The 25,176-nt window shown below is 45.2% G+C and overlaps 1 protein-coding gene and 1 long non-coding RNA gene across 22 annotated transcripts in view; one reads left to right on the top strand and one right to left on the bottom strand.

Moving 5' to 3' along the window:
* The window catches only part of Bru3 (bruno 3), a 535,780-nt gene that overhangs the window by 492,799 nt on the left and 17,805 nt on the right, over positions 1-25,176 (top strand). For 14 of the 21 annotated variants that reach the window (XM_070669981.1, XM_070669973.1, XM_070669977.1 and 11 more), the window contains 7 exons: positions 8,209-8,349; positions 11,355-11,481; positions 13,919-14,086; positions 14,843-14,947; positions 18,414-18,491; positions 23,074-23,232; positions 24,947-25,131. In XM_070669981.1, the coding sequence (XP_070526082.1) occupies positions 8,209-8,349; positions 11,355-11,481; positions 13,919-14,086; positions 14,843-14,947; positions 18,414-18,491; positions 23,074-23,232; positions 24,947-25,074 (906 nt within the window). In that variant the 3' untranslated portion in view covers positions 25,075-25,131. The remainder of the gene's footprint in view (positions 1-8,208; positions 8,350-11,354; positions 11,482-13,918; positions 14,087-14,842; positions 14,948-18,413; positions 18,492-23,073; positions 23,233-24,946; positions 25,132-25,176) is intronic. The other 7 variants (XM_070669976.1, XM_070669968.1, XM_070669967.1 and 4 more) reach the window with 6 other exon arrangements.
* LOC139110323 (uncharacterized) lies at positions 8,423-9,879 on the bottom strand. Its single transcript, XR_011546977.1, has 2 exons — positions 8,985-9,879; positions 8,423-8,872 (listed from the first exon to the last, which is right to left on the bottom strand). It is a non-coding gene; the product is annotated as an uncharacterized lncRNA (long non-coding RNA).

Raw genomic sequence — 25,176 nt, 5'->3', positions numbered from 1 at the left:
ATCCTCTTTCTAATTATTTAAGACTGCAAGAAAAAAAAAGGGAAAAAAAGGAAAAAAAAAAAAGAAATACATCTATGGCAAAGTTATGAAGTCTCAAACGCAATTCGACTTAACTATATTCATTCCGATTTCCTCTGACCCGTCACGAGATCAACTTCTTCCAATTTTCCCCTCCCCTATCAAATTCGTCGATCTATATAGACACGTATGGGCGCGCATAAAAATGTCGGGTGTACGTACGACGTCGCACACGTATGTCATCTCGCGTGTGTGCTCTCTGCTTTCAACCACTCGAACACGTCGACACTCTCGGTCACGAAACTGCATTACGAACGCAACATCTCGGCTCATACCTACGAAATGAGATATTGATTTGCAATCTGATACTGTAATACGCGACGACGCGTTGTCAGCCCACACACACGACGTTACCGGTTTCCAGCGGAAGCGTGAAATCATAATGCCTTATGAGATCTACGTGACGCAGATACACACACATCATTAACTGATAATCTACGTCAATAAATTAAAACTGACCGCTAATTACTGATTTCTTTCTCGTTTACTCTACCCCGTGGAAATTATTTAATTCGCAGCGGCGAGAATATATTTTTCAAGCATATGCAATATAAATTACAATAATAAATTAAAGAATCGCGCATGTACACGTTTAACGAGAGTTCGCGGCATTACTTCCACGTTATTTGGAGAGAAAATATTTATGTATTTTTATTACATTATACGTTGCATGTTTTATTACGTATATCTCGTACATCTGTCGCGAAAACGCTATTGCGTTGGCAAATATCATAAACATAATTTATAACTGATTTACTATTGTTGTATAAATATAGTTAAAAAGTGTAATAGATTGGACGTTTTCCATTAAAAACGCGATATTTTTAATAGGCGCTGTATGTTGCCACGAGATTAATATTACAGCACTTTCGCTGACAAAAACATTACCATAAAACTTCTCCACCAGCGGCACACGTGCATATACATTTTATTCCGTTTTCACGAACGGTATAATACGATTTATGCCTCTCGGATCGACGCATTTACGCGTTACGCGACAGGCAATATTTTTTCAATCGTTCGATATTTCAGCCAATTTTTCAGTTTGCCGATCGGGGGCATTATATACGAGAAGTTTTTAATTCCTAACAATACGTTTACATCAACCGCGAGCAAATATTTTTTCCCGATTTCACGACCCGTGTAATGCGGTTCACGCTTCTTACTGCGACGTTTCCGTGCCTTTCCTCGCGAACAATATTTCTTCGGCGGCTCAATGTATTTCTGGATTTCACCATTTTCCCTCCCGTGGCTTTACGCTCATTTTTTTTTATATTTTTATTTTATTTTATTTTTTTTTTTTTACAAATAAACGGTTTAACAGACAGATAACTTCACCGAGCACGTACATGCATCTGTTCGGGGTTAATAATTTGCCGTGAATATCGCGGAAAAATTTCCTAATGACAAGTAACGACTCTATTATGCGAATCGAGGCGAAGCGGTTTTACTCTCCCGTGTAAAGGATTAGATTTTTCACGACGATAATCCACCGCGTTCCAGATACACACGCGATCCTGTATCAGCTGCGTTAAGAGTATTACGCCTCCAAGCCCGGGATTTTTTTCTGCGTCGTTTTTTTTTTCTTTTTTTTCGTTTTGTTTGATCGCATCGATCCACGAGAGCCTGTTTACACGTCTCGAATCAGAGACGCGTTCGTGCATCACGCAACGCGCGCGCGTGGGGGCAATATTTCTCCGGAGGCTCTCAATATTTTCGCGCTCATCGCGAACCCCAGTGTGCTCTTTCTCCCATTCTATCTTTTGTGTGCGTGCGCGAGTATCCCCGGTGTATCAACTTGGCGGCACAGCGACCGGGCCTCACGTAGTTATGCTTTCCGAAGCGTGTGACGTTTCTTGTCACGCCTCGCGAACCCTCCAACGCCACGCTTCACCCTCGCGAACATATATCTTTCGGAGATGCCTCGTAATAAAAGGCAAAAGCCGCGCGAAGTGTTTTGCCGTGCCAAAGCGACGTCCCTTCGGTCCTATTTGCGCATTTTCGGCACGCTGCCGATCGTCTTTTTACGGTCAAGTACGCGACGCTACGCGTCTGTAAAGGTGTCGAGCAATCCGAAGTACGTGAGTAATATTCCCGGGTGGAAATTTATCCAGCTAATTATTTAGTGATCATTTTTAAAAAAATTAAGTTGTCGCTTAAAAAAAAGGAAGAAACAAAATCTGTCTAGTATCGATCGTCTAGTCATCGTTCAGCGCGGACCATGTTTCTAAACAGATCTCTAATCTCTAATCTCTAAACGTTTTTTGTCGCGTACTTGTTTACTGTTTTGTGTTGACCTACGCAAAGCTCGCTCGACTGCCGAAATCGCCGGGAGAACAGGTTCTCGCCGTCCGCTGCCCGCGCGTCCTCCACCAACCTAGCGAGCTTGGATTCTTAGAACGCGAAACTGCCGGTCAGATGTTGACACACGCACGTACTCACACTATACCGCGACGCTCGCAGCGTTCGTTCGACTGTCGAATTCGCTGGACGAACCGGTTCTTATCGTCCGCCGGCCGCGCGGCCTTCACCTAGCTAATGGATTCTCGGAACGCGAAGACTGCCGGTCAGATGTAAACACACGCACGTACTAACACCACCGCGACGGTCTCGGCAGTCGCAAGAATACTCGCGCGTTTCTCCTAAACGAATACGATACTTGTCAAGGGAGATTTCGAACAGACGTTGACGCGAGCAATTAGACACGCGAACTTTAAAACTTCGTTAAGTCGTGAGACCCGCGGATCTGTACGTAACGTGACGTAACGGAGGCTCCCTCCGTCTCCGGACGGATGTTGCCTTTCTCGTTCGGGATAGTGTGCGTGAACGCGCGCGCGCACGGAAAGTGGATGGAAGGAAATTGTCTCTGCATTAACGGAGGCTCGGAAACTGCTCCCAACATTTAATTAAAGACATTCCCTGAGTAATTCCCTTGGCGGCCTCGTAATTGCATTGCTTTTATCTCCAGTACAACTGTTACTTGTTTCGCGGGTCGCCTTTCGCGTGTATCGGGAGTCAGAGCCGCTGCCGGGGGGAGGAGGGGGGGGCCTGAATCTGGGCGGGGAGGGCGGCCGGGGGAGAGAAAGAGAATGGACGACCGTAGAAAAGAAGCGCGATCGACCGTGAGGACCTGGGAGCCCATCAGCGAAATCCCGTCCTTAGTGCAGGATTCGAAGCGATTATTCGTACGATAAGGCTCTTGTCGTGATTCCTCATTGTGCGCCGACTCCCCGTCCGTTACAAGGTGGTATCGTCGAATCGATACGAATGTATCCGGCAGCGGAGAACACCGCGTTTGCGATAGAGACACCCTCCCCCGTCAACAAGGCAACACGATGTTAATGTTAATAATTGATTTCCCGTGTACATTCAAGCGCGCCAATTTCAGCGGATTTCGATCACGGTAGTCGTTTGTTCTGTTTTCATTACGACACGGTAATAGGATAATTCTAGCTGGCGCGACGAAGATGAACGAAAATAGGAGATTCGAGAGAGAGAGAGAGCCGGCAGTTAAAATTATAAATGTAAAATTTGAACACCGTCGCGCTTAAAAAGTAATTACTTAAAACGTAGAATTACGTTGTTATAATTGATTATGAATGTAAAATCGCAAAATTCGCTGCATTTTACGCTGCTATCGTTCGATCCTCTACGTTGGTACGCTACGCTGATAACACGAATGAACATCAACGTTACGGTTTTCCCATCAATTAGTTTAAAAACATCGCGAAAGCTCCGTTCGTAATTAGCGATACGTCGACGAATTGAGCCGCTCGCTCGAGTATTTCGATTCGACAGACTCGCACGAACGAAGGGCAATCGGCGTTCCGGCCAGTCTTGTGGTTCCAGTTGAATCTATTGAAATTACCGTCTAGCGGATTGGCAAGTGTGATGGTGCGGCTAACATGAGAGCCTCCAATCAGCAGGTAATTGCTTCATTCCGCTGGAAGGCCTGCCCAATATTGTAGCCCTCTGAGCTAAGCTCCGACGCGAGACGTCGCTTCGAAGTACTCGAGCGGAGATATCGGCCACTTTTGCTTTAGAGCTTTTTATTGATCGGCGGTCGATGGTTTCGATTAACGAGAGAAGCGCCGAGAGACGCCTGCGGGTGTGGGCATAAAGGTAGAAAGGGCACCTGTCGTCCCTACGGGTGACAAACTTGAATTCGGTCGAGCAATGACGTGCGCGGTCGAAACATCAAACGTGCCGCGCTCACGTACGTCCGATTCACGAAATCGCGGTGGAAGAAAAAGTGCGCGGTTTAATATCGACATTTTTAAAGGGGCCTTAATGGGGGCGACACGTAGGACAGACATAACGAGCAAGGGGGAACGGCGGTGGCTTCAAACGTTCTCCGCATGATACCCCCCGGCTCTCGAGAGGACGGCTTTTCCTTTCCGCGTGCAGTTCAGAACGTTGGATCGGAATTAATGAACCGTAATCCCCCAATAATGAGGCTTCGGCTTCACTGGCTCCGATACGACCTCGTCGATCCTCCCCTTGCAACCCCGGTCGCCTCCCCCCGTTTGTTCTAGCCTCGTCTCCTCCATATCATGCACGTGCGCGCCGGCGTACATATGTGCTCGCGTAAATGTCACATACACCTTATGGGCACCTACGTTACACCTGCGTGGCGCACAAGGCCTCGGAGCTCGAGACTGTCGACGCGAGACAAATTATCTTTCCGACGTGCACGCGTCGATGCCGTTTCACCAGCGACGTGCAACCAACGCGGCTCAACGATATTTCTCGCACGAAAGAGTGTGACCCACGTGTGGCCGAACATACGCCGCAGCATCGTTTTCAAAACTCGACGTTACGAAATTCGTTTTTTTTTTTTTTTCTCTTTTTTCGCGTCAACGCTGACCTCGAACTCGTTAATATCTGGAGCACGTGATGTGCGGGTGAACTTGAAGTGCCGCGATTAATTTCAAAGTTTCTCATACGCAGTGGGGAATTTTCGTAATTGCCGCAATCAACTTTCGACGAAAGTGTCCCGATAAAGTGCCCGGGAGAAAGGAATAAAAAAAAAAAAGAAAAAAAAAGTACAGACTTCCGACGGAACAATCGTCGCTGCTTTTAACGACTCGTTTAAGTGGGTTCGTTGTTGCGAAGAATGTGAGCTCCAGTTCAGCACTTTCGGTTTTTGGAAAAAAATTGTCGAAGAATGTGTACGTGCGTGAGAAAAAGATAACGAGTTGTCCGAGACGTTACGTATCTTTCTACAATTTTATTCCGGGCTATTAAAGTATTCCAGAATTTAGACGTTTTCAAGTAAAACGTTACAAAGTTTCCCTTTTAAATAATTCGCCCCGTCGTTTATGAAATAATTCGGTAACTTAGCGAATTTTAGACGAATTTAATAGCGCGCGACAACGAAAATGCGCAAACGGCATTTAAAGAACGTAAAGATATTATAACGTCTCGCAGTCCCGCTTCTTCGCGAAGCTTTAAAGAGTAACCCGGACGCGTATAGCTGAAAGGCAGGAGGAGAGGAGTATCGCAAAACTCCTGATATTAGTTGTAGTTACAGTAACACGGAAAGTTACATCCACTCCGGGAAACTTTTATGGCTTTGTGCACTACAAGCCCGCCGCTGATTTTCTCGCGACGCTTGCGGTTATACGCGCGTTTGACCCCGTTCGAGCTTCGACCGCAAACGGAACTTTTAATAATCGAGGTGCCCCGTGTATAGCGCGAGCCCTTCAGCGCTCGCAAATACTGAATACCGTCGGCGTGTCCGCCGCACGCGTAGCCGTGGGTGAAACCGCGGATTAAAAAGTCAAAGGGAGACGGTGATTTTCAACCGCGATCTCGCATGGGAGGTTACGCAGTAACCTCCCGAGTCCCCGACCTCCGTGCCGCGCAATATCCGACTCCGGGGCTCGTTATATCGCGGTATCTTAAGGTGCGCGTATTCCGAACCGTGAGACGCGAGAGCGCCTCGTCTTTGTTCATCCTCGCTCGCGTGGCATATTCTGAAAATTAACGGAAGTTACGCTCGTTCGGATTACATATTTAATCCGGGAGGGCCTTTCTCTGAAAGCTTGTTCGTTCTCGCGTGATTTTGTTTGCCGTCATCCAATCGGGTCGTACGACGTAGAAGAGAGAGACAGAGAGGAGAGAAAGAGAGAGAGAGAGAGAAAAAAAAAAAATAACGAAAGCAAAATTCGGCGCGGTGACACGGGCGAGTGTTTCTGACAGCGTCGATTGGCGTCACGCAAAATCGCCCTCTCTTTCATTTCAGAGGCGAGCATTTAACGCACGTAGTACACACTCCGACGCGTAGCACATGCATTACGAAGGGAACGTCAGAGCGGACTGCCGCGTGCACACGGTGAAAACGTTTCGCCGGGATTGTCTTTGAAATCACCGAAGCGACGTCTCGATCGATCTAATAGGAACGGGACACGATGTATCACAAGGTGACGTTCCGTGGAAATCTGTCAAGCGGATATATCGCGTTACCGGTCGGACTCTGACTACGTCCTCGTCGTTAAATTACAAGCAATTTCACCATCCACCGTATGCGCTTCGCTGATGAATAACGGCCTCGATCCTTTTGTCGAGAATTCACCACAGGGTGAAGACAGTCAACCGATTATTGATATACGCTCTAGTTGCCAACGCAATAACAGTCGCGCTGTTAACGTCGGACTTTTTCTTAAAAAATTTTTTTTTATTGCCCGCCCTAATTCTAACTCGTGCGGAATTTATCGAATATAATCGATAGTCTTGAAGGTTTTGCATTTATCACGACGTAATCCTTCATATCCGTTGCCGCGATCATCATTAGATTTAATTACTTGATTACTTGTTGAAGTTCTCGTCTAACGTATCCAGTATATACTTAATTAATATTTTTATCCTTGTACTTATATTTAATCAACGTACATTTTGTATAATAGCGCGTCATTGAATAATTTAATCTAATTAACAACGGCACTATTACGGGTTTAATAACGGTTAATTAATTAACGAACTTTTACATGCGACACGAGGCCCGACTATCTCAAGAATTTTCGTGAAATAAATTTATCCGGCAAATTTTATGTTCAATGCTCTGTTCTAAAATTCGTTACGTTACGTATCACTTCTGTGCGTGACGCGATGGTTAAATATAAGAGAAAGGGATCGTTCATCACGACAGTATCGACTTAATGTCAATACATAAATCAGGCCAGAATTATGAAATGTTACACCGACGTAACGTACCTGATTAAGAGTTATAAATTCGGGCAGAGCCATATGAATATTTCGATTGATTATTCCGAGCCTTTCGTAAACGGATGAAGGCTTCCTTTCTCTCCGAAATAAGCTCCGAAAAAAAAGGGCGTGCGAGGGAAGAAAGAATAAAGGAAAATGGCACGCGAGTGAAGCGCACCGAGTGCGTCATGCGAAGTCGCGTGACCGAAGTTAGGAGTCTCGTTACGCAAGTTGTAACAAACGTTATATAAACCCGGGAACGCCCGGTTAGCATTTGCATTGATGACGTGAATATAATGTATCACCGGGAGCTCGAATGCCGAGCTTTTCTCCCCGGCTACAATGGCCACTGACCACCTGTTGCCTTTCCATTTATATTTTAGACATCGTGAGAACGTCATCGCCTTACATATCCTCGCGAGCATCTTGAGAGAGAAGAAGGGTTTTTTTTTTTTTTCGTGCAAAAGGACCGTGAATCACTTACTTCTCTCGAATGTTTTATACTCATATCCCTGGCCTTTCCCCGGCACGCATCTAGCGTATTATATAAGATTGCTATTTCGCTTCTTGCGATAAATTTAATGTGTCTTTTATATTTCCCTTCCACAACTTATGCTGTGACATAATTTATTACATAATCGTCGAATTTCAATAGAATTTTAAGGTTGAAATGCGTTAAGTAAATTTGATACATTCTGATTGAGATTCGAGTGCTTCTATCGAATAAACGAATGTGAGAAATTGATTTAATGAAATCAACACTCGCGTTAAATAAAATGGACTTCAATGCTTTTGTAAAATATAATATTGCAAATGCGTTTAATTAATATATTCATTTCAATCCTCGCACGTCGCGGTATTATTTAGTAAAAAATCTGGGCTTTGCGAAAGGCGACAAAACTAATAATCTGTTATCTGTTGCAGGGTGCATCATCCAGCATAGTGGTAAAATTCGCAGACACTGATAAAGAAAGACAGATAAGACGCATGCAGCAAATGGCCGGGAACATGAGCATCCTTCACCCCTTCTTCAATCATTTCGGCGCTTACAACGCTTACGCTCAGGTGGGTCGTGTTACCGTTAATGGCTCTCGCGTTACCGCATTACCGCCTTGTTGTCCTCGTTACCACGACTCACAATCTGCGATGATTCGTCCCTCGTTACTCTCGAAAACGATCGGCCGAAACTCGATACCGTCGCGTTAACACCGGCATGCAAAGAGGTCTCGTCACAGTCACGCTTTACGGTTTAATTTTTTCCAGGTTACGCAATCAGTAAACGAAGAGATAAAACTTTAAAATTATTATCTTTATATCAAAGTACACGCGTTAATAAAACTGATTTTTGCATTTGTTATATATTTGAAACAAGTCGTGGCATTTCGATTTATATTTAATTGGAACGAACCTTGCACGCTTCGCATACGTTATTTATTGGAAGGTTCTAAGTCGTGAACGTTATTATAATTGATCTATGGTCGACGACGGGTTATTGGGTTAAGGGACGCAATTGCAAATTATAAAAAATAAATTTTGCGACTCACCGAACTGCATGAGCTTCAGCGGAGTTGTTGAATTCAGCCGGTGGCTAAAACATAAAAAAAAAAATTATTATAGACATGTAAATTAATTATAAAATTAATACAAAAAAGTAGAATTTTTTATTAAAAAAAAATATTATAAAAATAATTTATCCTCACCTATGAGTTGCTCCGCCGAAGCAGGATGCCCCCCGGGCCTCCTCCTCCTCTCAGATGGGACGTGAAGTCATCCTTCCTTAGCACTGGAAACACGCAAAAATCCACGCACTCCCGTTCTCGATCCCGGCCGCGATACGAAATGTCCATGCACTCCGGGAAAGTTCTCGATCTCGGTCGCGATACGGAATAGTCCACGCACTCTCGGTAAGTTCTCGAACTCGGCCGCGATACGGAATAGTCCACGTCCCGGTAAGTTCTCGATCACGGCCGCGATGCCAAATGTTCCTCGCGCACTTTATCTTCCTCGAGTCCCTCAAAAGTCCATTGTCCGAAACGGGATGAGAATCCCGGCCGCGACGAAGAAGACGGGCGAGGTGTTGTTCTCTTCCTGCTCCTCCCGCGCGATTGCAGTTCCGGAACTTGCCGAAAAAAATAGTAATGGGAGCCGGAGCTCGGAAATGTCCGAGTAATACGCGACGCAATTCACACCAGACGCTCCCCGCGCGGCGCTGGGCCCGTGACGTCACATTGTCGTTCCGGAGCATCTCTTTCGACGCACGAAACGAAGCACTAAACGATGAGTACGATAGTCCAGGGGTACAGAATATGATTGTCCGTTCCGTGCTTGACAACGTCGACACTTTTTCGACTGCGAGAGTATCTTATTCGCGGTCACAAATACGCGTAATTGCGGAGCGATTAACGACACGACCGCGCGACCGAGACTCCGCAATTAGACTGACCGGTAGATGGAGCGAGACAACCGCGGAAGAGTGAGGAGAGAGAGAGAGAGAGAGAGAGCCTCGATGCTCATAAATCGTCGCCCGACTGCAAGTACGTGGATCTATTACGACGGAATAAATAACACGATGGTCACCTTCACGTGCTCGGTCGTATGGACAACGGCGGTGTCCTGTGCTGCGACACCGTGGCCACAGGGCCACCAGGGCGAGGCGAGACGTAAGGTACGCAATGATAAACCGTGGGAGGATACCCGGAGATGCCTCGAAATCCGTCGCGAAAACCTTAGCGCACCGCGTGGTCGGCGTACCTTCTTATCTGCGCATCGGATCACGTATGTAGATGATGAGGCAATCAGGCGATCGATGGAGCGCTGTGATTGGTCGGCGCGCTGGGGACTTCTAGATTCCCTATGATCATTGCCATTGCAAGTAAAGATTGTACGTACTACATTAAAAGGCTGATAAGGCGTTTGATGCGGAGACAGAGGCTGGCGTACGTGACTTTCTTCTCTCTCTATCCCCCGCCCCTGCTTCGGTCCCCGAGTTAGTGATGGGAATCGGGACGGAATTTTCAACACGCATGCGCGAAAATTCCGTCCCGATTCCCATCACTGCCCCGAGTACGGATGGGTAGTGGTGGGGAGCCTTCTTCTCTCAGTCCTTGGCTACCCGTGCATCGTGGCGTATCTACGCACGCGCTTCGTGTGTGTGACTTTGACGAACACCACGCTTAGGTCACGTACATCAACTGTTGTCGTCGAAGCAAGTACCATATCTACCTTTCAGTGTACTCACTCGTCAATGTGAAGCAGTGAATCAACGATTAATTCTCAGTTCGTGCCGCGATTTTACTGTCGAGCGTGGCATAGAAATGTTCTGACCGCCATTTATTCGTTGTCGACCAGCTCGCTCAGATCTTGATCGTAGACCTGAATCAAACGCTCGCGAAATACGCATCTGTCTCGGACAAGTGAACGATACGCAGTACGCATGTATGATGCCCGATCTATTTTACTACAGTAAGTACTCAGTAAGTAAGAAATTAGCCAGTCATGTTAGATAATTCTCGATCGTAATGTAATGTAAATCGGATCTAAGGAACAAACTTGTTATAAAAGGGGGGACCGCGCATGCGTTTCTCGTACGTGCTATTCCAGAGGCTCACCAATGTTCAGAGTGTTTAGTGACTTTCTCTGTAGCAACCGTTACGAAAATTCAAGCGTTATTAAAGACGTATTAAAGAAGTGATACACCGAATATTATACGAAATGTCGATCAACTATTAAGTTTAGCGAGTCGCGAATCTGGAACTGATAAACATGGCGAGGTAATCGATCGATTAAATCTATTATTTGTGGATTTCTATATTAACCTACAAATATGAATATGTATATAATGTCCGTATGTATGTGTAAATCATATTAAAAGAACGGGAAGCTTTTCAAGTACCACGTAAAACATGCACGCAGATCCATGATTCAATGCTGAAAGTTATTGAAATGTAAGACGGTTTTTCATTAACGTAGAAAACACAAGAATAAGTGACGCGTTAATTAATTTTGTTGGCAAGATTGAAGAAAGAATTTACGACAAAGGAATTAATAAATGTGTCCTCTTTATATTATAGCAGCAAGCGCTCATGGCAGCTGCGACTGCACAAGGGACGTACATCAATCCAATGAGTGCGTTGGCAGCTGGACAATTACCGCATACATTGAACGGCATGCCGAATCCTGTGGTCCCGCCAACCTCAGGTAAGATTAAAGTCTATTCCATTAAACAATTTGGAAACTGGATACCTGACGTACAAATATTCATGCGAGAGAGATTTATTTGTCGAGATATATTTCCAATGGAATAAATGCTAAGCTAGATCTCACCGTATAAACTTTTATCTTGAGACTGTGCAAATGTAAAACGTTGTTGCAGACTGTATATCCTTCTCTCACGGATGTGTTTCATATTAAATATATCTCTTGGTTGTACAGCGCTTCTATAAATATGTATAAGCCTTATAATATTCTCTTAATTAAGAAATGTTTGCTCGGTTATTAAATTAATTCAAAATATCGAGTTATAATAAAAAAATACAGCGTGTACGCCTTGCCAATATTGACACAAGAACATTTACCATCGTGCGGTTGGTATTTAATTACAATTTGCAAAGACTATACGAAAAAAAACATTTTTTCCAATTTGGGCTGATCAATTTCGAGGTAATCAACTAACAGCACCAATCCGTTGAAACGTACATTTTGCCAGGAAAAAAAAAAAAGGTAGAAAAAAAAAAAAAAAAAATGTACTCGAGGGCACACGAATTATCCGCTATCAGTTCGATCGCCGTCCGACTTAAGTGACATAAAACATATCTCCCAGCTGGTTTCTTTTTCTTCGAGGTCTATTTCTCTATAATTTCCCCGGATTCTCGCGACGGTCGAGGCACGCCGTCGGTCGCCTTATAACCGACTCGTAAATCAATATAACATTTTCATCGAACGTGACTCGGGCGAGAGATATTGCCGGTACCGCGAAACTTTATCGAAAGCTCGTTGCAAAGGAAGGAGGAAGCCAAAGGAAACGTCTCCTCCTCGTCCTCCTTCTCCTTACACCTCTTCGCTCTCCTTTTTCTCCCCTCGGCGTGGCGATGCAAGAAACAACGGCGAGGTCAAAGTGCTGTAGAGAAGTAAAGTAAGCGCGGAAATCGGCTCCGTTATACGTCGAGTCTCGTCGAGCGGAAGGTAATACCGTTTGATAGGGAAATAATATTTTATTTCTCGACACTTCCCCTGGCCCCGCCACGTCCTCCCGCTTTACTCCACATTGAAGATTACCGTAGCAGCGAGCTTTTATTTTCGACGAAACGACGGCGTAACCGCGAACTGCGCGTATACAGGGTGAGACTGGAGGATCTAAGCGCTGAAAAAAAAATCTTTTAATTCGTAATTACACGGGTCGTAATTGCGGGTATTTCCAAGTGTAGCATAAAAGGCGAGTCGAATTTTTTTTTAGTAATATAGAGTTCAAAATAAATCCTCCCAATAAGCTACCACAATGCGTATTTAGGGATTAGCTTTGATATAACTTCCGTGCAGTTTTGCGGAGCTTATATCGCAAGTTTGATTAAGAAAATTTTTGGTCGATCGCGCGCAATGTATTTCGCAACGGTGCTTTCGCAGCTCGCGCGCGGTACTTTCGCAGCTTCCGCGGCAAGTCTCACCCAGTATAGAAACCGCTTGACCCGCCTAACCGAATCGACAATGCCGGAGCGTATATCGTACAGTCATGGGAGTTTAAGTTTACGACGTATCGTCATACCCGATGCACGTAACCGACTACGAGCGACGGTGCGATCGCATGCAACGTAATCCGGCTGTTATCGAGGCATCGAGATTCTTCTTCATTCCGATCTTTCGCCGCCGTGGATCCGATGCGAAAGTATTAAAGTTCCGGCGCTTATTTCTCTTTATCCGGCGACCGATTGCAGCCCTCGAACTTATCTCGCACCGAGCGGAAGATCATCGAGGAGCGTGCTTGCAATTTCGAAAAGCTACTCGGTTAAATTTTAATCAATGTTAACGTTCCAACGTTATCGCGTGCCCTTGACTATTTTCGCTGCCGCGTGCTAACGATATAAATTTATATACATATATAACAGATGCTGCCTAAACGTAATTATGTCTCATTACCTGCACCGAGTCATATTGACGTGACACCAAACGTTGGTCACCGGCGCGATCAATGCGTTAATAGCGCGAAGCAAGGCTTTGATCGTTGATCCGAATCGCATCGTGGACACAGACGGGAGGCAAACTGTTATCGATAAACACGATCTTTTTACATAAATCAATAAAATCGTCATTCGGTAACTATGTAATTGTAGCGGCGTTGTGTCGCGAGGGTTGCACGAGGTGTACAAAAGAAAGAAAAAAAATTAACTACAAAGGTTTTAACGTAATTAACATCCTCGCGATAATAATTATTAATAAATTGCGCAAGGCGTATCTTGTTTGACGGTCAGTTATATTAATTATATCAATTGCAACGGAAGGCTGAAAGAAACATGAAAGGAGGAAAGGAGGAGGAGGGAGTTGGAGATTGGTTAATTAGAGATTTAATTAGGTGCTTCGCGCATAAAGGACAATCGTGGTTGGTGTTGAAAGTCCAAGAGGGTAACCAATGTGTACTGATCAGGCTTGTTCGTAGGTACCGGTACAGGGCAGCCGGTTAACGGAGCGTTACCATCATTACCGTCGCCGACGATGCCGAATTTTAATATGGCTGCTCAAACGCCAAACGGCCAGCCGGCAGGCTCGGATCCAGGTGTCTACACCAACGGAATACCGCAGACTTATGCGGGACGTGAGTATCAACTCAGGCGCAGCGTGCCGCCCCTGCGCAATACCGGGCCAATCGTCGGCGGACTTTATTATTCCACGGGGATGTAAATAACTTCGCGCAGGCCAAGTACCATGCCAAGTACGCCGGGCGGTACTCGCGCGTCATACTTTCCCGCACTTCGGCGAGGGAACGCCGGTTACATTCATCGGCGTTTATTTGCGAGAAGAGCCCGGAATTAACGGCGACACAGGATCCATGCACGGAAGACTTAGCACCAGGCTGGGGTTTCGCAGGCTCGCGCTAAGCGCGAGATTTACGTATACCCCGGAGTGACCTTACTTCGCCAACAAATGATCGGTTCTCGTAACGAAGAAATAAGTAAAAATTTATCGAGGTTCTCCTTTCCGTTTTATTTCTGCCGGTTCGATTATTCTTCAAGTCCGCGCAACTTTTATAACGCCCGACAGAAATGCGCCGGAAAATTGATAACTTATATGGTGCCCGGGATATCGATTACGCCAAATCGTACCGTCTTAAATGAATTTTTTAAATGTCGTTTAAATCGGGACGTACCGCAATGCATGGATTTCTTCGCGTAGCAACGTGTAATCATTCTTATAGTCGATCCTTGATTAATCTCCGGCCGTTATCGTTGCGCGGGTAGTTATTACTAGTCGAGTGTATATCGATGCGAATATCGATTGGCCTAGTGGATATTGCGACAGGGGCCTCTAGGCTAGGCCCTCCCTGATAAGAGCTGAGCTTACTGAAGTGTAGATGCCCTCCATCTGTCCATTCCAGCGCAGGGGTTGGCCAACGGGGAGGCGGCACTTCAGCATGCCGCCGCGTATCCTGGAATGCAAGCTTATGCTGGAGTGGCCGGTAAGTGTTTCCCTAGCTTCAATTTTTATCTCCACGGCTTGTCAAGATGCTGTCTACCCTGTCCGTATCTTCCGTGCGATGACTATAGCGCGTTTCGTCCGTCCAGCTCCACCCAAGCAAGCTCGCGAGTATTATCGACGTAAAAGCAAGCGCGACGCGAGGCAAACACGTTTGTCCCACCGTTCGTCCGTACGGAATTTGCTCAGAAATAAATTCGCGCCAGCGATCGTTGCATTCGTCGTAATTAAATCGACTGCGAATCGTTGTACAAACGACAGATCGCAAAATTTCCTTCTGCGTAAATTTAAAATAATATGCAGAGATGTGTGTGTGCTGTTTTTTTTTTTTTTTTTTTCTTTTTTATATCGTCTGGCAATCTCGCATTATCGGAACTCGCGGCATTAGTTACGACGCGGAGACCACTTTGCGTGCTCATCTCGCCCGGATGTTGCCTATCGCGATCTTGAGCAGGTCGAGGAGGAAAAATGCGCGTTACGAGACATCGTCGGCGACCGTCGTTCGTATGTAAAGGGAAAAATGCGTCAGAGAGCGTCCGACGTTTACGTGCTTTTATCCGGGCGCCGTCGGAGCACTTACCTGCGAAAAAAACTCGATTTCGCTGATCGCGTTGCTGGCTGTTTGCATGCAACTATGGCCGCATGCGTATACACATCGTACATGTACACGTCACACATGATCGTGTACGCGTCGACGTTTTCGTTTCTATAATGCTTCTGCTGTGGTGCTACGATGTACTTCGATGTCCTTCTAAATGTACTTCGTGTACATATTATATTGTAGTTTTACACGTTTACACGTATCCTCTCGTGCATGCCACCCCTCACCAGTGTCGGCGACGAATTATTCGCCATCGACCGTCGACGTAGCAGCGTCAAAGTGCAGCGCGCATCGGCGCAAATTATGATCCGATAAAGCCCGGCAAAATGGATGATCTCGTTTCACGGATAATCAACGTCTCGATGGACCTATACTTCTATTACATTCCAATCACTCTCGGTAACGGGAGGGCCGTTTAACAAATTCCGCGTTTACGCCACTCGATCGAGAGGAGGGCCGATACCGCTGTTCGTTTATCGTCCTGGGCAAGTGCCGCGCCGTGAGCAGCGGGAAGAACGCCGACGTCGCTTACTCTCGTGTCATCGGTCAATTTCTCCGATCCGCGTCTCTCGGCGTGCCCGCGGAAGCCCAACAAATTCGAGTCACAACAAAACGCCGCGGCGTATGGGACGCGTGGGCTGCCATATCGTATTTACCGAGGACTCAAAAGCGGTATATTTTTTTCTATGTATTTTCGGCCAGGGTACACACACGCCATCGAGATCAGCGAGTGGAAAAAAAGCAATCCCGGAATAACGGCGTACCTCTATCTGAGCGTGACGCGGCCCCGACGTATGATGGCGTATTTATTTCATACGCCAAACGTTGATCCATCGCGCACCGGGGGGGCCTCGGGTAACGTCAATCGGAATATATTAAAGCGATGTTTGCACGGAAATAATTAATTCCGGGGCGAAAATTCGCCTCTGCCGATCTGAGAGCGTAACTCGCGCGCACGCTCCGCCTATCCGTCACAAACAGGTATCAATCACGAGCATTTTAAATATTTATCAAGCTATAATTAATAACGACGTACTTGCTTTCTGCCTCGTCGCGTGTAGCGAGCGGTATAATGCCGCCTCGCGCGTTTATAGCGATATTCAAATTTACAGACTAACCAATTGTCATCAAACGTGCGCGATAGCGTCGCGAATTAAAATATAACCGGCACTTCTGTTTAATGTGAAATATTTCGCATTTCAATTCCCGCTGATCAGAAGTGATATCGATACGTGTTCGTTTCACGGCCTATTTCTCCTTCCTCCCCCTGATTTTGTAAAATATCATGTTACGTTAAATTTAGCCGCGCTCTCCGGCGTAATTTTCTTAGAATTTTATCACGTCGCGCGGTTGTTAACGTTTCCGACGTGTCAACATTAATAAGAGACATTACGAAATTTTTGCGATGACGAAAAAAAAAAAGGAAAAAAAATAACTCATCCCGATGAGATCCCGCTATCGATTCGTCGTAACGTGATGCTAAGCAAACCCTATTACAATAATGTCTCTCCAATTTCAGAAGCTTATTCCACGCGAGTCGTAATATCCTCTCTGCGGAGTCCTCCGGTTCGCCGTTGTTTGTCTCGGAGCGTTCCTTTCTCGATTGCTTAAATATTTAATTTCGCAAATTGCAACAGGATATTCCGCGCGCAGACTTTCACTACAACGTTCCGCTAAGCAGGCATTTCGTATCCCATTTTAATGAGGCGCGCCGTTTCAAGAATCGGCTTTGAAGAGATATCTGGTGTCGGCTAATGACGCGCCGGATGCAACGGTGCATTTTCACAGGCCGGCGATGGTTTCGCGCACAAAAGTATCGTGTTGAAAGTCGCGCGACGCGATGAGAACGTTGAGAGACGAATATCCTTGTCGGCAGAAACGCCGTGATGAATGCCGCACGGAATCGCCGGTACGAGGCGGAGCTTTCGTATCAGCGAGTCGCGCTTCCCGCTCGCTTTTACACCGCCGGAGCAAACAGGGCCACTCGGCTGGAGGCGCGATTTCCATATTTCGCGTTAACGACGAGATTATGCGGGATCCCTCAGAAATAACAATTCCGAAGGGAAAATTTTGCGCGGGATCAGCACTCGCCACAATCATCGGCGGTTCTATCCTTGCACGGTCGTCCCGATAATCGATAAGCTGATAAAACTGATATTTTTGAATAAATAAACTTCCCGGGAGTCGGGTAAGTGTTATTTAAATTAAAGCGCAAAGGGCGCTCGATTTTCGAGAGGTCCCGTCCCTCCGCCGGCGAGTAGAATCTGTCATTAATATTGAGATCGGAATAACTCGCGTAATTCGAATTGCATCTCGTAGTCCGCGGGCCGACGTGGAAATGTGCCTTCGCGTTCTTTACATTTAATATCTCCCTTCGCTTCGACCTTCCGCCTCCGGCCCCGTTTCGCGACGAATCTTCGGCAAATCGCAAGGATATATATATATATATATATATATATATATATATATAGCCGCGTCCGATTTACGTTTTCCGACGTTCCTGTAGCCCGCGATCATAAATTACGCCGGTTGTAATCTGTCCCGCGACGGCGACGCAATTTCTGCTGAATCTGTTGACGTTTATTGGACTATTCGGCTTTTATTACTGTCATCGTCCATTACGTATGCGCTATCGCTGCATTGAATTACGACGCCTACGTTCGTTCGGCGATCGTCGGTGATTTCGAGCTATCCGCGGACTCTTACTTTGTCGACGGCCGACAGCGGTATCCGCAGATTGACGAAGGGATAAATTAACACGGGGCGGGGGAGGGAAATCGGGCGATGGGCACGCACAGGTCTAGATGTGGACAGATCATGATGTACTTGTTATTTGTTATTGTCGCAGCTTACCCCGCCGTCTACGGCCAGTTTCCTCAAGCTATTCCTCAGCCGATGACCGCGGTGGCACCCACGCAAAGGGAAGGTAAGTACAACACGCTCATCAACGTCTAACTGTTGACTGTAAACACAAACGTCTGTAGACCTGAGATTGTAGATCCACGTCCCGTACACACGTCCAGACACGAATTATCCATCGTTAGTACCCAACGAGGTGCAACAGACGGGGTTAGGACTTCTCCCGGCGTCGCTCTCACCGCAGCGTTGACCGCGCGGCGTAATTGCACATCTCGCCAAATAGAGAGTTCCATTATGCGGGAAAAAAAAAATAAGCGACGAGCGGGATGCACCCCAAAGTATCAATCAATTTAGAACGCGTTCCGTTCTGCCTTTCGCGTTCGCACATCGATCATAACGACGATTTACGATTATCTAAAAATGCCGTAACTCCGTGCCATTTTTCACTCTCGCTGTCTTGAATATCGCGACGCGCGCCAGGTCCCCTTTTCTTTTTTCATCGAAAGGTAAAATCGTCGCTGCAAAGTCCGACGTTTTCAGTCCGATAGTAACGGGTAGTCTCCAGCAGCGCGAAACTCCACGAAAATGCGATTAATTAGAAGCCGCCGGTCCAAATGAAAGAACGCGATCGGTCAAAGGGATGACGGCGAGTTCCGTCAATCGAGCGCACCGGCGCAAATTAGTCATTCGCTACATCTTTTGCGGAAAGACGCAGGGGGGAGTTGCCGGGGGCGAGGAAAAAGTCGACCAAGCAAGTCCGGGGTTAGAAGAGGGTTGAGCGAGCCAGCGCCTAATTGCAATTAACAACTCGCCATTATTAGAATATACGACGCCTCGCAATGAGATAATGCAAATAAAACGAAAGTTTTAATTACTTTGCCGCTACGCCCGCCGGCGATCCGTTGTTACATCGCAGGATAATGGAAAGTTTACCGCGACAGCGCTACCCCGCCTCCGTTTTATCCGGCCTCAACCCTCTGCTCCGACCGCCACGTCCGCCGGTCCTCTCACTCGTCTCATTCGTTCCCATTTTCATTCCGCTCGATCTTTTCGTCCCGTCGATGCGTTCTGACGTTTTCCCATGCGTCGCGATTAAATCGTAAGTGGTACACGAGAAGAGTAAGAGAAATCCCTAATCAAATTCAATTTCCGTCGGCGGATACCTCGCGTATTATACTTGTCTCATCCTGCTTTCCTTAGGCAGTAAAAATTGTTAATAATTTTATTCGGATATTAATTGAAAGCGCCTATTCTCACGCGACTCGTCGATTGATATAGAAAAAAAAAAGGAAATTATTTCTCTTGAATTACTGTCGATAATCTGCATCGTTCGGCTGTGCATTTTTTATCTTACTCGTTTCTATATGGATTCAAACAGTTTACATAATTAATATATATATATATATATTATTTTTTTATATACCTTTTCTTATTTCTCTCTATGTGTGACTGTAAAGATACATTGTCAAGAACACAAATAGTTCCCGAAGTTTTTGAAGAAAGAGAGCAACGTTTATCATATTGCTGACTTTCTGGAAACTTTTGTGTTAGATACAAGTTTTGTAAAAATAAAGAAAACGTGTGTGTGCAGACACTTTATCTTTTGGAGAAACTTATGTTAGATGTCAAAGTCGTTAGGCGTGCTGCAATATCGGACGGAACCCAGGGGAGCTGAAGGGGAATCGACGTTATTGTCATCATTGCATGACAGTGGTATCGATTTATTATTGACTGTCGCTTCGCGAGTTTACCCTTGCTCCGTGTTACTTTAAGCTCCTTGATCGTTGTTCTGGGTGTTCTACGTCTTACACGATGTTTTTCGGTGTTCGTATATACATTTCTTCTCTCTGACCATAACTGTGTCATAATATTTTTAACGTTGTGCGGATAGCTCTTCTCTTTCTTCTTTTATCTCTCTTTTTTTCCTTTTTTTTTTTTTTTTTTCTTTACATCAGCGTATCTCGGATGTTCGTCGTTAATTCGGTGTTTCGCCGTTGCACTCGATGTCAGTGGCTGTTCTCGGTGTTGCGCTGTCGACCAATGTTGGTTGTTGCTTCGCTACGAGAGACGACGGTACCGTGCATTGCGAAATTTCGTGGTCCGTGGACCAGAAATCGACACGAATACGTTTCGCGATCGGCAACGCCATGGAAATAAAAATAGTTTAACCGCGCCAGCGAAATAATTTTGCCCCAAGAAACTCAAATTTGCGCAACGTTTGATAATTTTATTTAGATTGGAAAAAAATAATAACGTTATATAATATTTACGTATTTATTGCATAACATTTTAATTACATTAAAATTACAGTATACTGTTCAATTTAATTATTGTAATAGAATTGTTTGATGCGTGGGGAAGAGCTGCGAATTTGGGCGTCTTGATGTCCCGCGTTAGCGTTTTCCCTATCACTTTTCGACGAAAGTAGATACAAAAGTAGGCAAGGTAGTCGTTCTCATTAAATTCACGGGCACGTCCTGCGTGTGTGCCAATTAGAGAGGCGAAAACCAATTTCAGGATCAACGATCGCGCGCGCGGTATGACGACGGGCTTTAATTTATAGCTCGTTCTTCGTGATTTCGTCGTCCACCGCAATTCCCCTCCGTGCTCGCCCTAGTCGAAACAGGAAACCCGTCGACACTCGTGCTAATTTGGGTTTCGCGTGACAGCCACGATCGAGTTATTACCAGGACGAAGTCGTTTCGCGTCAGAGGGTGGGAGGTAGGGCGAGGTCAGAGTTTGTCACTCTTTGCGCGAACCGCAGGACAGGTTTGCGATTTCTCGAAGCGCCAAGCACCGAACAACATCAATTCATAATTGACGGAAAAGTTTGAATTAAATCGGCGACCCGCTCGCCCGCGGAATATCACTCTTTTATATCGAATTCGACTACGGTAAGGAACTTTGCATTCGAATTACTTTGCGAATTTCGCGCGGTATGAATTACACGGCATCTATCAGACGGATACATATGTAGAGCGACGTTCGCGGATAGGAAAGTTTTTATCCTATTGAATCTCGGAATCAAGTTTTGCGACTCGAAACAAACTTTTACCGAAACGTTGATCGCGCCGCGCTATTTTCGGCTGCTGCAATTAAAGTTTTACCCGCGGACAATCGACGAAAATCATCTCCGAATCGGATGAAAATATCCTCGTAAAACCGTCGTAAAATTTTGCCCGCGTCGTATTAATTCTTAAACTTTGCGGGAACGCGCGGCGATAATCTTATCGGTCGACAAATACGCTCGGCGGGCGAGTCGTGCCGATGTTATCGCCGAGCAGCGACGCACCGGAAGTCGTAATCGGGCTGAAAATGAACAATTATGTTCCGCGATGATTCGACCGTCGTGTCCCGGAGGAATCTTTCGGCGAAAGATCTTTCGGGTGGAAGCGAACAGGTCGCGATGAGTAGCGCCCTAAAAGTTGAGTGGCAGCCATCTCATTACTTAAATGCGTCCGTTAGTCGGGAGGAGCTCTGGCCAAGAGAGCAGAAGTTTCCACGGTCATAATCGCCGCTAATTGACGTCGGAGTTATAAAGTTCAGTGAAATTAGCTAAATCCTTATTTGGACTGCCGTTGTTCAGGTAGTCTGCCTTCTCCTCACTTCTACCCTCGGGATTTTCTTCGGCGGCCTAAATTAAACTTCGATGTCTTTGGCATTTTAACACCGGAAGTCGAAAGGGAGACCTACTTAAGCGGCCGTAAGGCGGAATAACTAATTATACAAAAATTAAATTATCAACCGAGGCACGGAGATGCGGAATGCGAAGTTACAAATGTAATTTTAAAAACTTTTGCGGATGCGAAATCTTTTATGATAATTACATTACGTTCATATATCATTCACATTTGTGCTACATTAATTTCACGTATAATCAGCATAATATAATATGAATAAAAGGAGATGTGTGCGCTCGCGTAAGAGAGTGCTTTCGCGCAGGGTGATGGCAGGCTTGCGTCATTTAAAACGCTCGCATAAAAAGCGTACAGCGACGGATTATCGTGTCTGGCGAAAATACGGGAGTATCGCACCATCGTAATCAGTGTCATTACTATCATCGTCACCACGTCCATACCCATTCACTCATTTCAGCATCCGTCACCTCATCCGTCATTGTGTTTGTAAATCTGAGTGTTGTGTGTGTATATTTGAAAGTATAAATACTCAACGTTATTTGAACCGGGAGATTTTTTATCAACCGAGCGAAAACAATGCTCGTTACTATTTTTCCAATCGCTTTCGATCATTTTTCATATCATTCTCTGTCAATCACTCGCAATTTAACTTCTCGCTTGATTCATGCTCACGTCATTTTCGCATCATTCGCGGAAGGCAAAATCATTTGTCCGTCATCATCATTTCGTACTCGAGCGAACGAGAGAAATCGGTGCTATCGTCCAACAGTCAGGAGTTGAGATTCATCTTCATTTGTCAGCGAAAAGAATCGATGACGACTCCGGACGAGGAAAGAAGTAATGAAAAAGAAAAGCAGTGCCCGCTAGCGGCCTCGCTAACGGGACGAAACTCTCGTGTCGCGTGGAATCATTTATATTTGCGAAGGACAAAACTCATCCAGAACTAACATTCTAACTTGAGTATTATACTTCAAGTTTAGATGTTTAGATGTGCTCTGATTTATATGGTAGGATGCTCTATCTCAGGACCCGAAGGCTGCAACCTGTTCATCTACCACCTGCCCCAGGAGTTCGGCGACGGCGAGCTCATGCAGATGTTCCTCCCGTTTGGCAACGTCATTTCCTCCAAAGTCTTCATCGATCGGGCGACTAACCAGAGTAAATGCTTTGGTAAGTGCGACGGTAACTGCTGATAAATTTCAGAACGACCGGCGACGACGGGGGATACGTACCTAACGTACGATCGATTCTTAACTGGCAAGGTAGGACGTCGACGTCTCCGAATAACGGAAGCGGATATAATTATTTACAAATTTTTAATACCTGTCATTTTTTTTTTTTTTTTTTTTTTTACACAGTTTAAGCGCGCGGTTTTCCTTCACGATGAGAGTTTTATTAAAATGTACAACGTTAAAGACCCTGCGTACGCGCACACGTATCGTTTGCACAAAGATATTTTAATATATTCCTCCTTTAAACCGTACGACTGTGCGCAAAAATATATAATCACGACGTACGCGGATACGTCTGTGATTATTATTATGACTTTCGATCGGTCACATGGTACTCTAAATGACTCTACACGTTTCCAATCAGAGAGTGGTGGATTAATCATGGAAATTTAATTCGTCTCGTCCGTATTAGCGGACGGACCGAGCGGACTGAATATGAATGCCGTTTCAATGGAACTGGAATCAAACTGCGCAGTTCTTTTTTAAAGGACTATTGCAGAGAGGACCGAAACAGAGAATGCATATAAAAGCCACCGGCGTTTCTTTGATTAATCGTATCCGAGAGTATGAGGATACAGATAATTGGACGATTCCATTCGCGTTCGTTCGGTCCTTGGTCCATCCTTGCATCCGTCCACGTATCATTCATGTCATATATTTGCGCTCTTGCTTTAGAGACTCGCCGCTTCCCTCCCTCTCCTTTCCGAAAAAAAAAAAGAAGCAGACTCTCAACGACGCGTTATAATTATGCCTGAAACGGGGAAAAAATATGCACAAGTTTATATCCCTTTGAAGGCGTTCTCCTCGCCGCGATCAATTTAACGAAAGGGCTCTTTGACGCAACATTTTCCGCCGAGAATTTACGCGGTATAATTATAACCATCGCAATTGGGCAAAACGTTTTTTTCCCGTACGAGTTTTTCGTATCATGCGATACGAAAACGCAATACAGCTCGGGTTTTTCTTTATGATAAATTTTTTTTTAGCCGAACGGAAGGGAAATAAAATAATCAGAGCGCACACCCAGTCTCTCTCCTCCGCTGAAAAAGAAATTAATTCGCGGCGCAAAGAAACGCAGGTGGATGAAAAATGAAGGAGCTCGCTCGGGCAGACCATCACGACGCCGAAATTAAAATGGGATCGACGTTAATGATAATGAAAATTGGTTTAAACCAAGAAAGTTGTGATGATCTTTCGGGGGCGTTTCCTCTGCGGGTTTCAGTCCCTTATCGTGCATCTACCCTTCCGGTGTAACTTAATGGTTAACGCCAACTCGCGAACGAAAACTTTACTTCTCACGGAAGACCTGGTTCTCTCAGATTGCTGTTTATTTCTAAACGGTTAATACTGCTCACAAAGCGTGGTAAAAATTTAAAAATAAATTGCTATCTTTTTTTTTTTTAGTACTGCAAATAATTTAAATCTTCATGTAATCATAAATATAATTATAAAAAAAATTGATTTATTATTTTATCGTTATACATTTGATGTATTTGTTAATAATTGATGCTTTCATCATGAGTATTTGACTTTCTTGCAATTATATGCATTAATAAATAAAGATTATATTTTTACATGATATCGAAAGAAGATTTTCGTAGGGGATGCAGAATCTGTTACACACTGCAGGATTCAACGTACGGTATTTTCAGGTTTCGTGTCGTTCGATAATCCAGCGAGCGCGCAAACAGCGATTCAAGCGATGAACGGCTTCCAGATAGGGATGAAACGATTAAAAGTCCAGTTGAAGAGGCCCAAGGACGCCAGCCGGCCATACTAACCCACGTCCTAGCCTAGAAAATCTGGACGAGTCGCGCCCTATGTCGTAACTTACAGAGTGAGTATTTGTTCTAGTAAAAAAAAAAAAGAAAAATAAAAAAAA

Source organism: Cardiocondyla obscurior, linkage group LG20 (assembly GCF_019399895.1).
Source record: "Cardiocondyla obscurior isolate alpha-2009 linkage group LG20, Cobs3.1, whole genome shotgun sequence".
In the NCBI taxonomy this organism is placed as follows: domain Eukaryota; kingdom Metazoa; phylum Arthropoda; class Insecta; order Hymenoptera; family Formicidae; genus Cardiocondyla; species Cardiocondyla obscurior.
The sequence above is the reverse complement of the archived record's forward strand: the minus strand, read 5'-3'. Positions and strand labels throughout refer to the sequence as shown.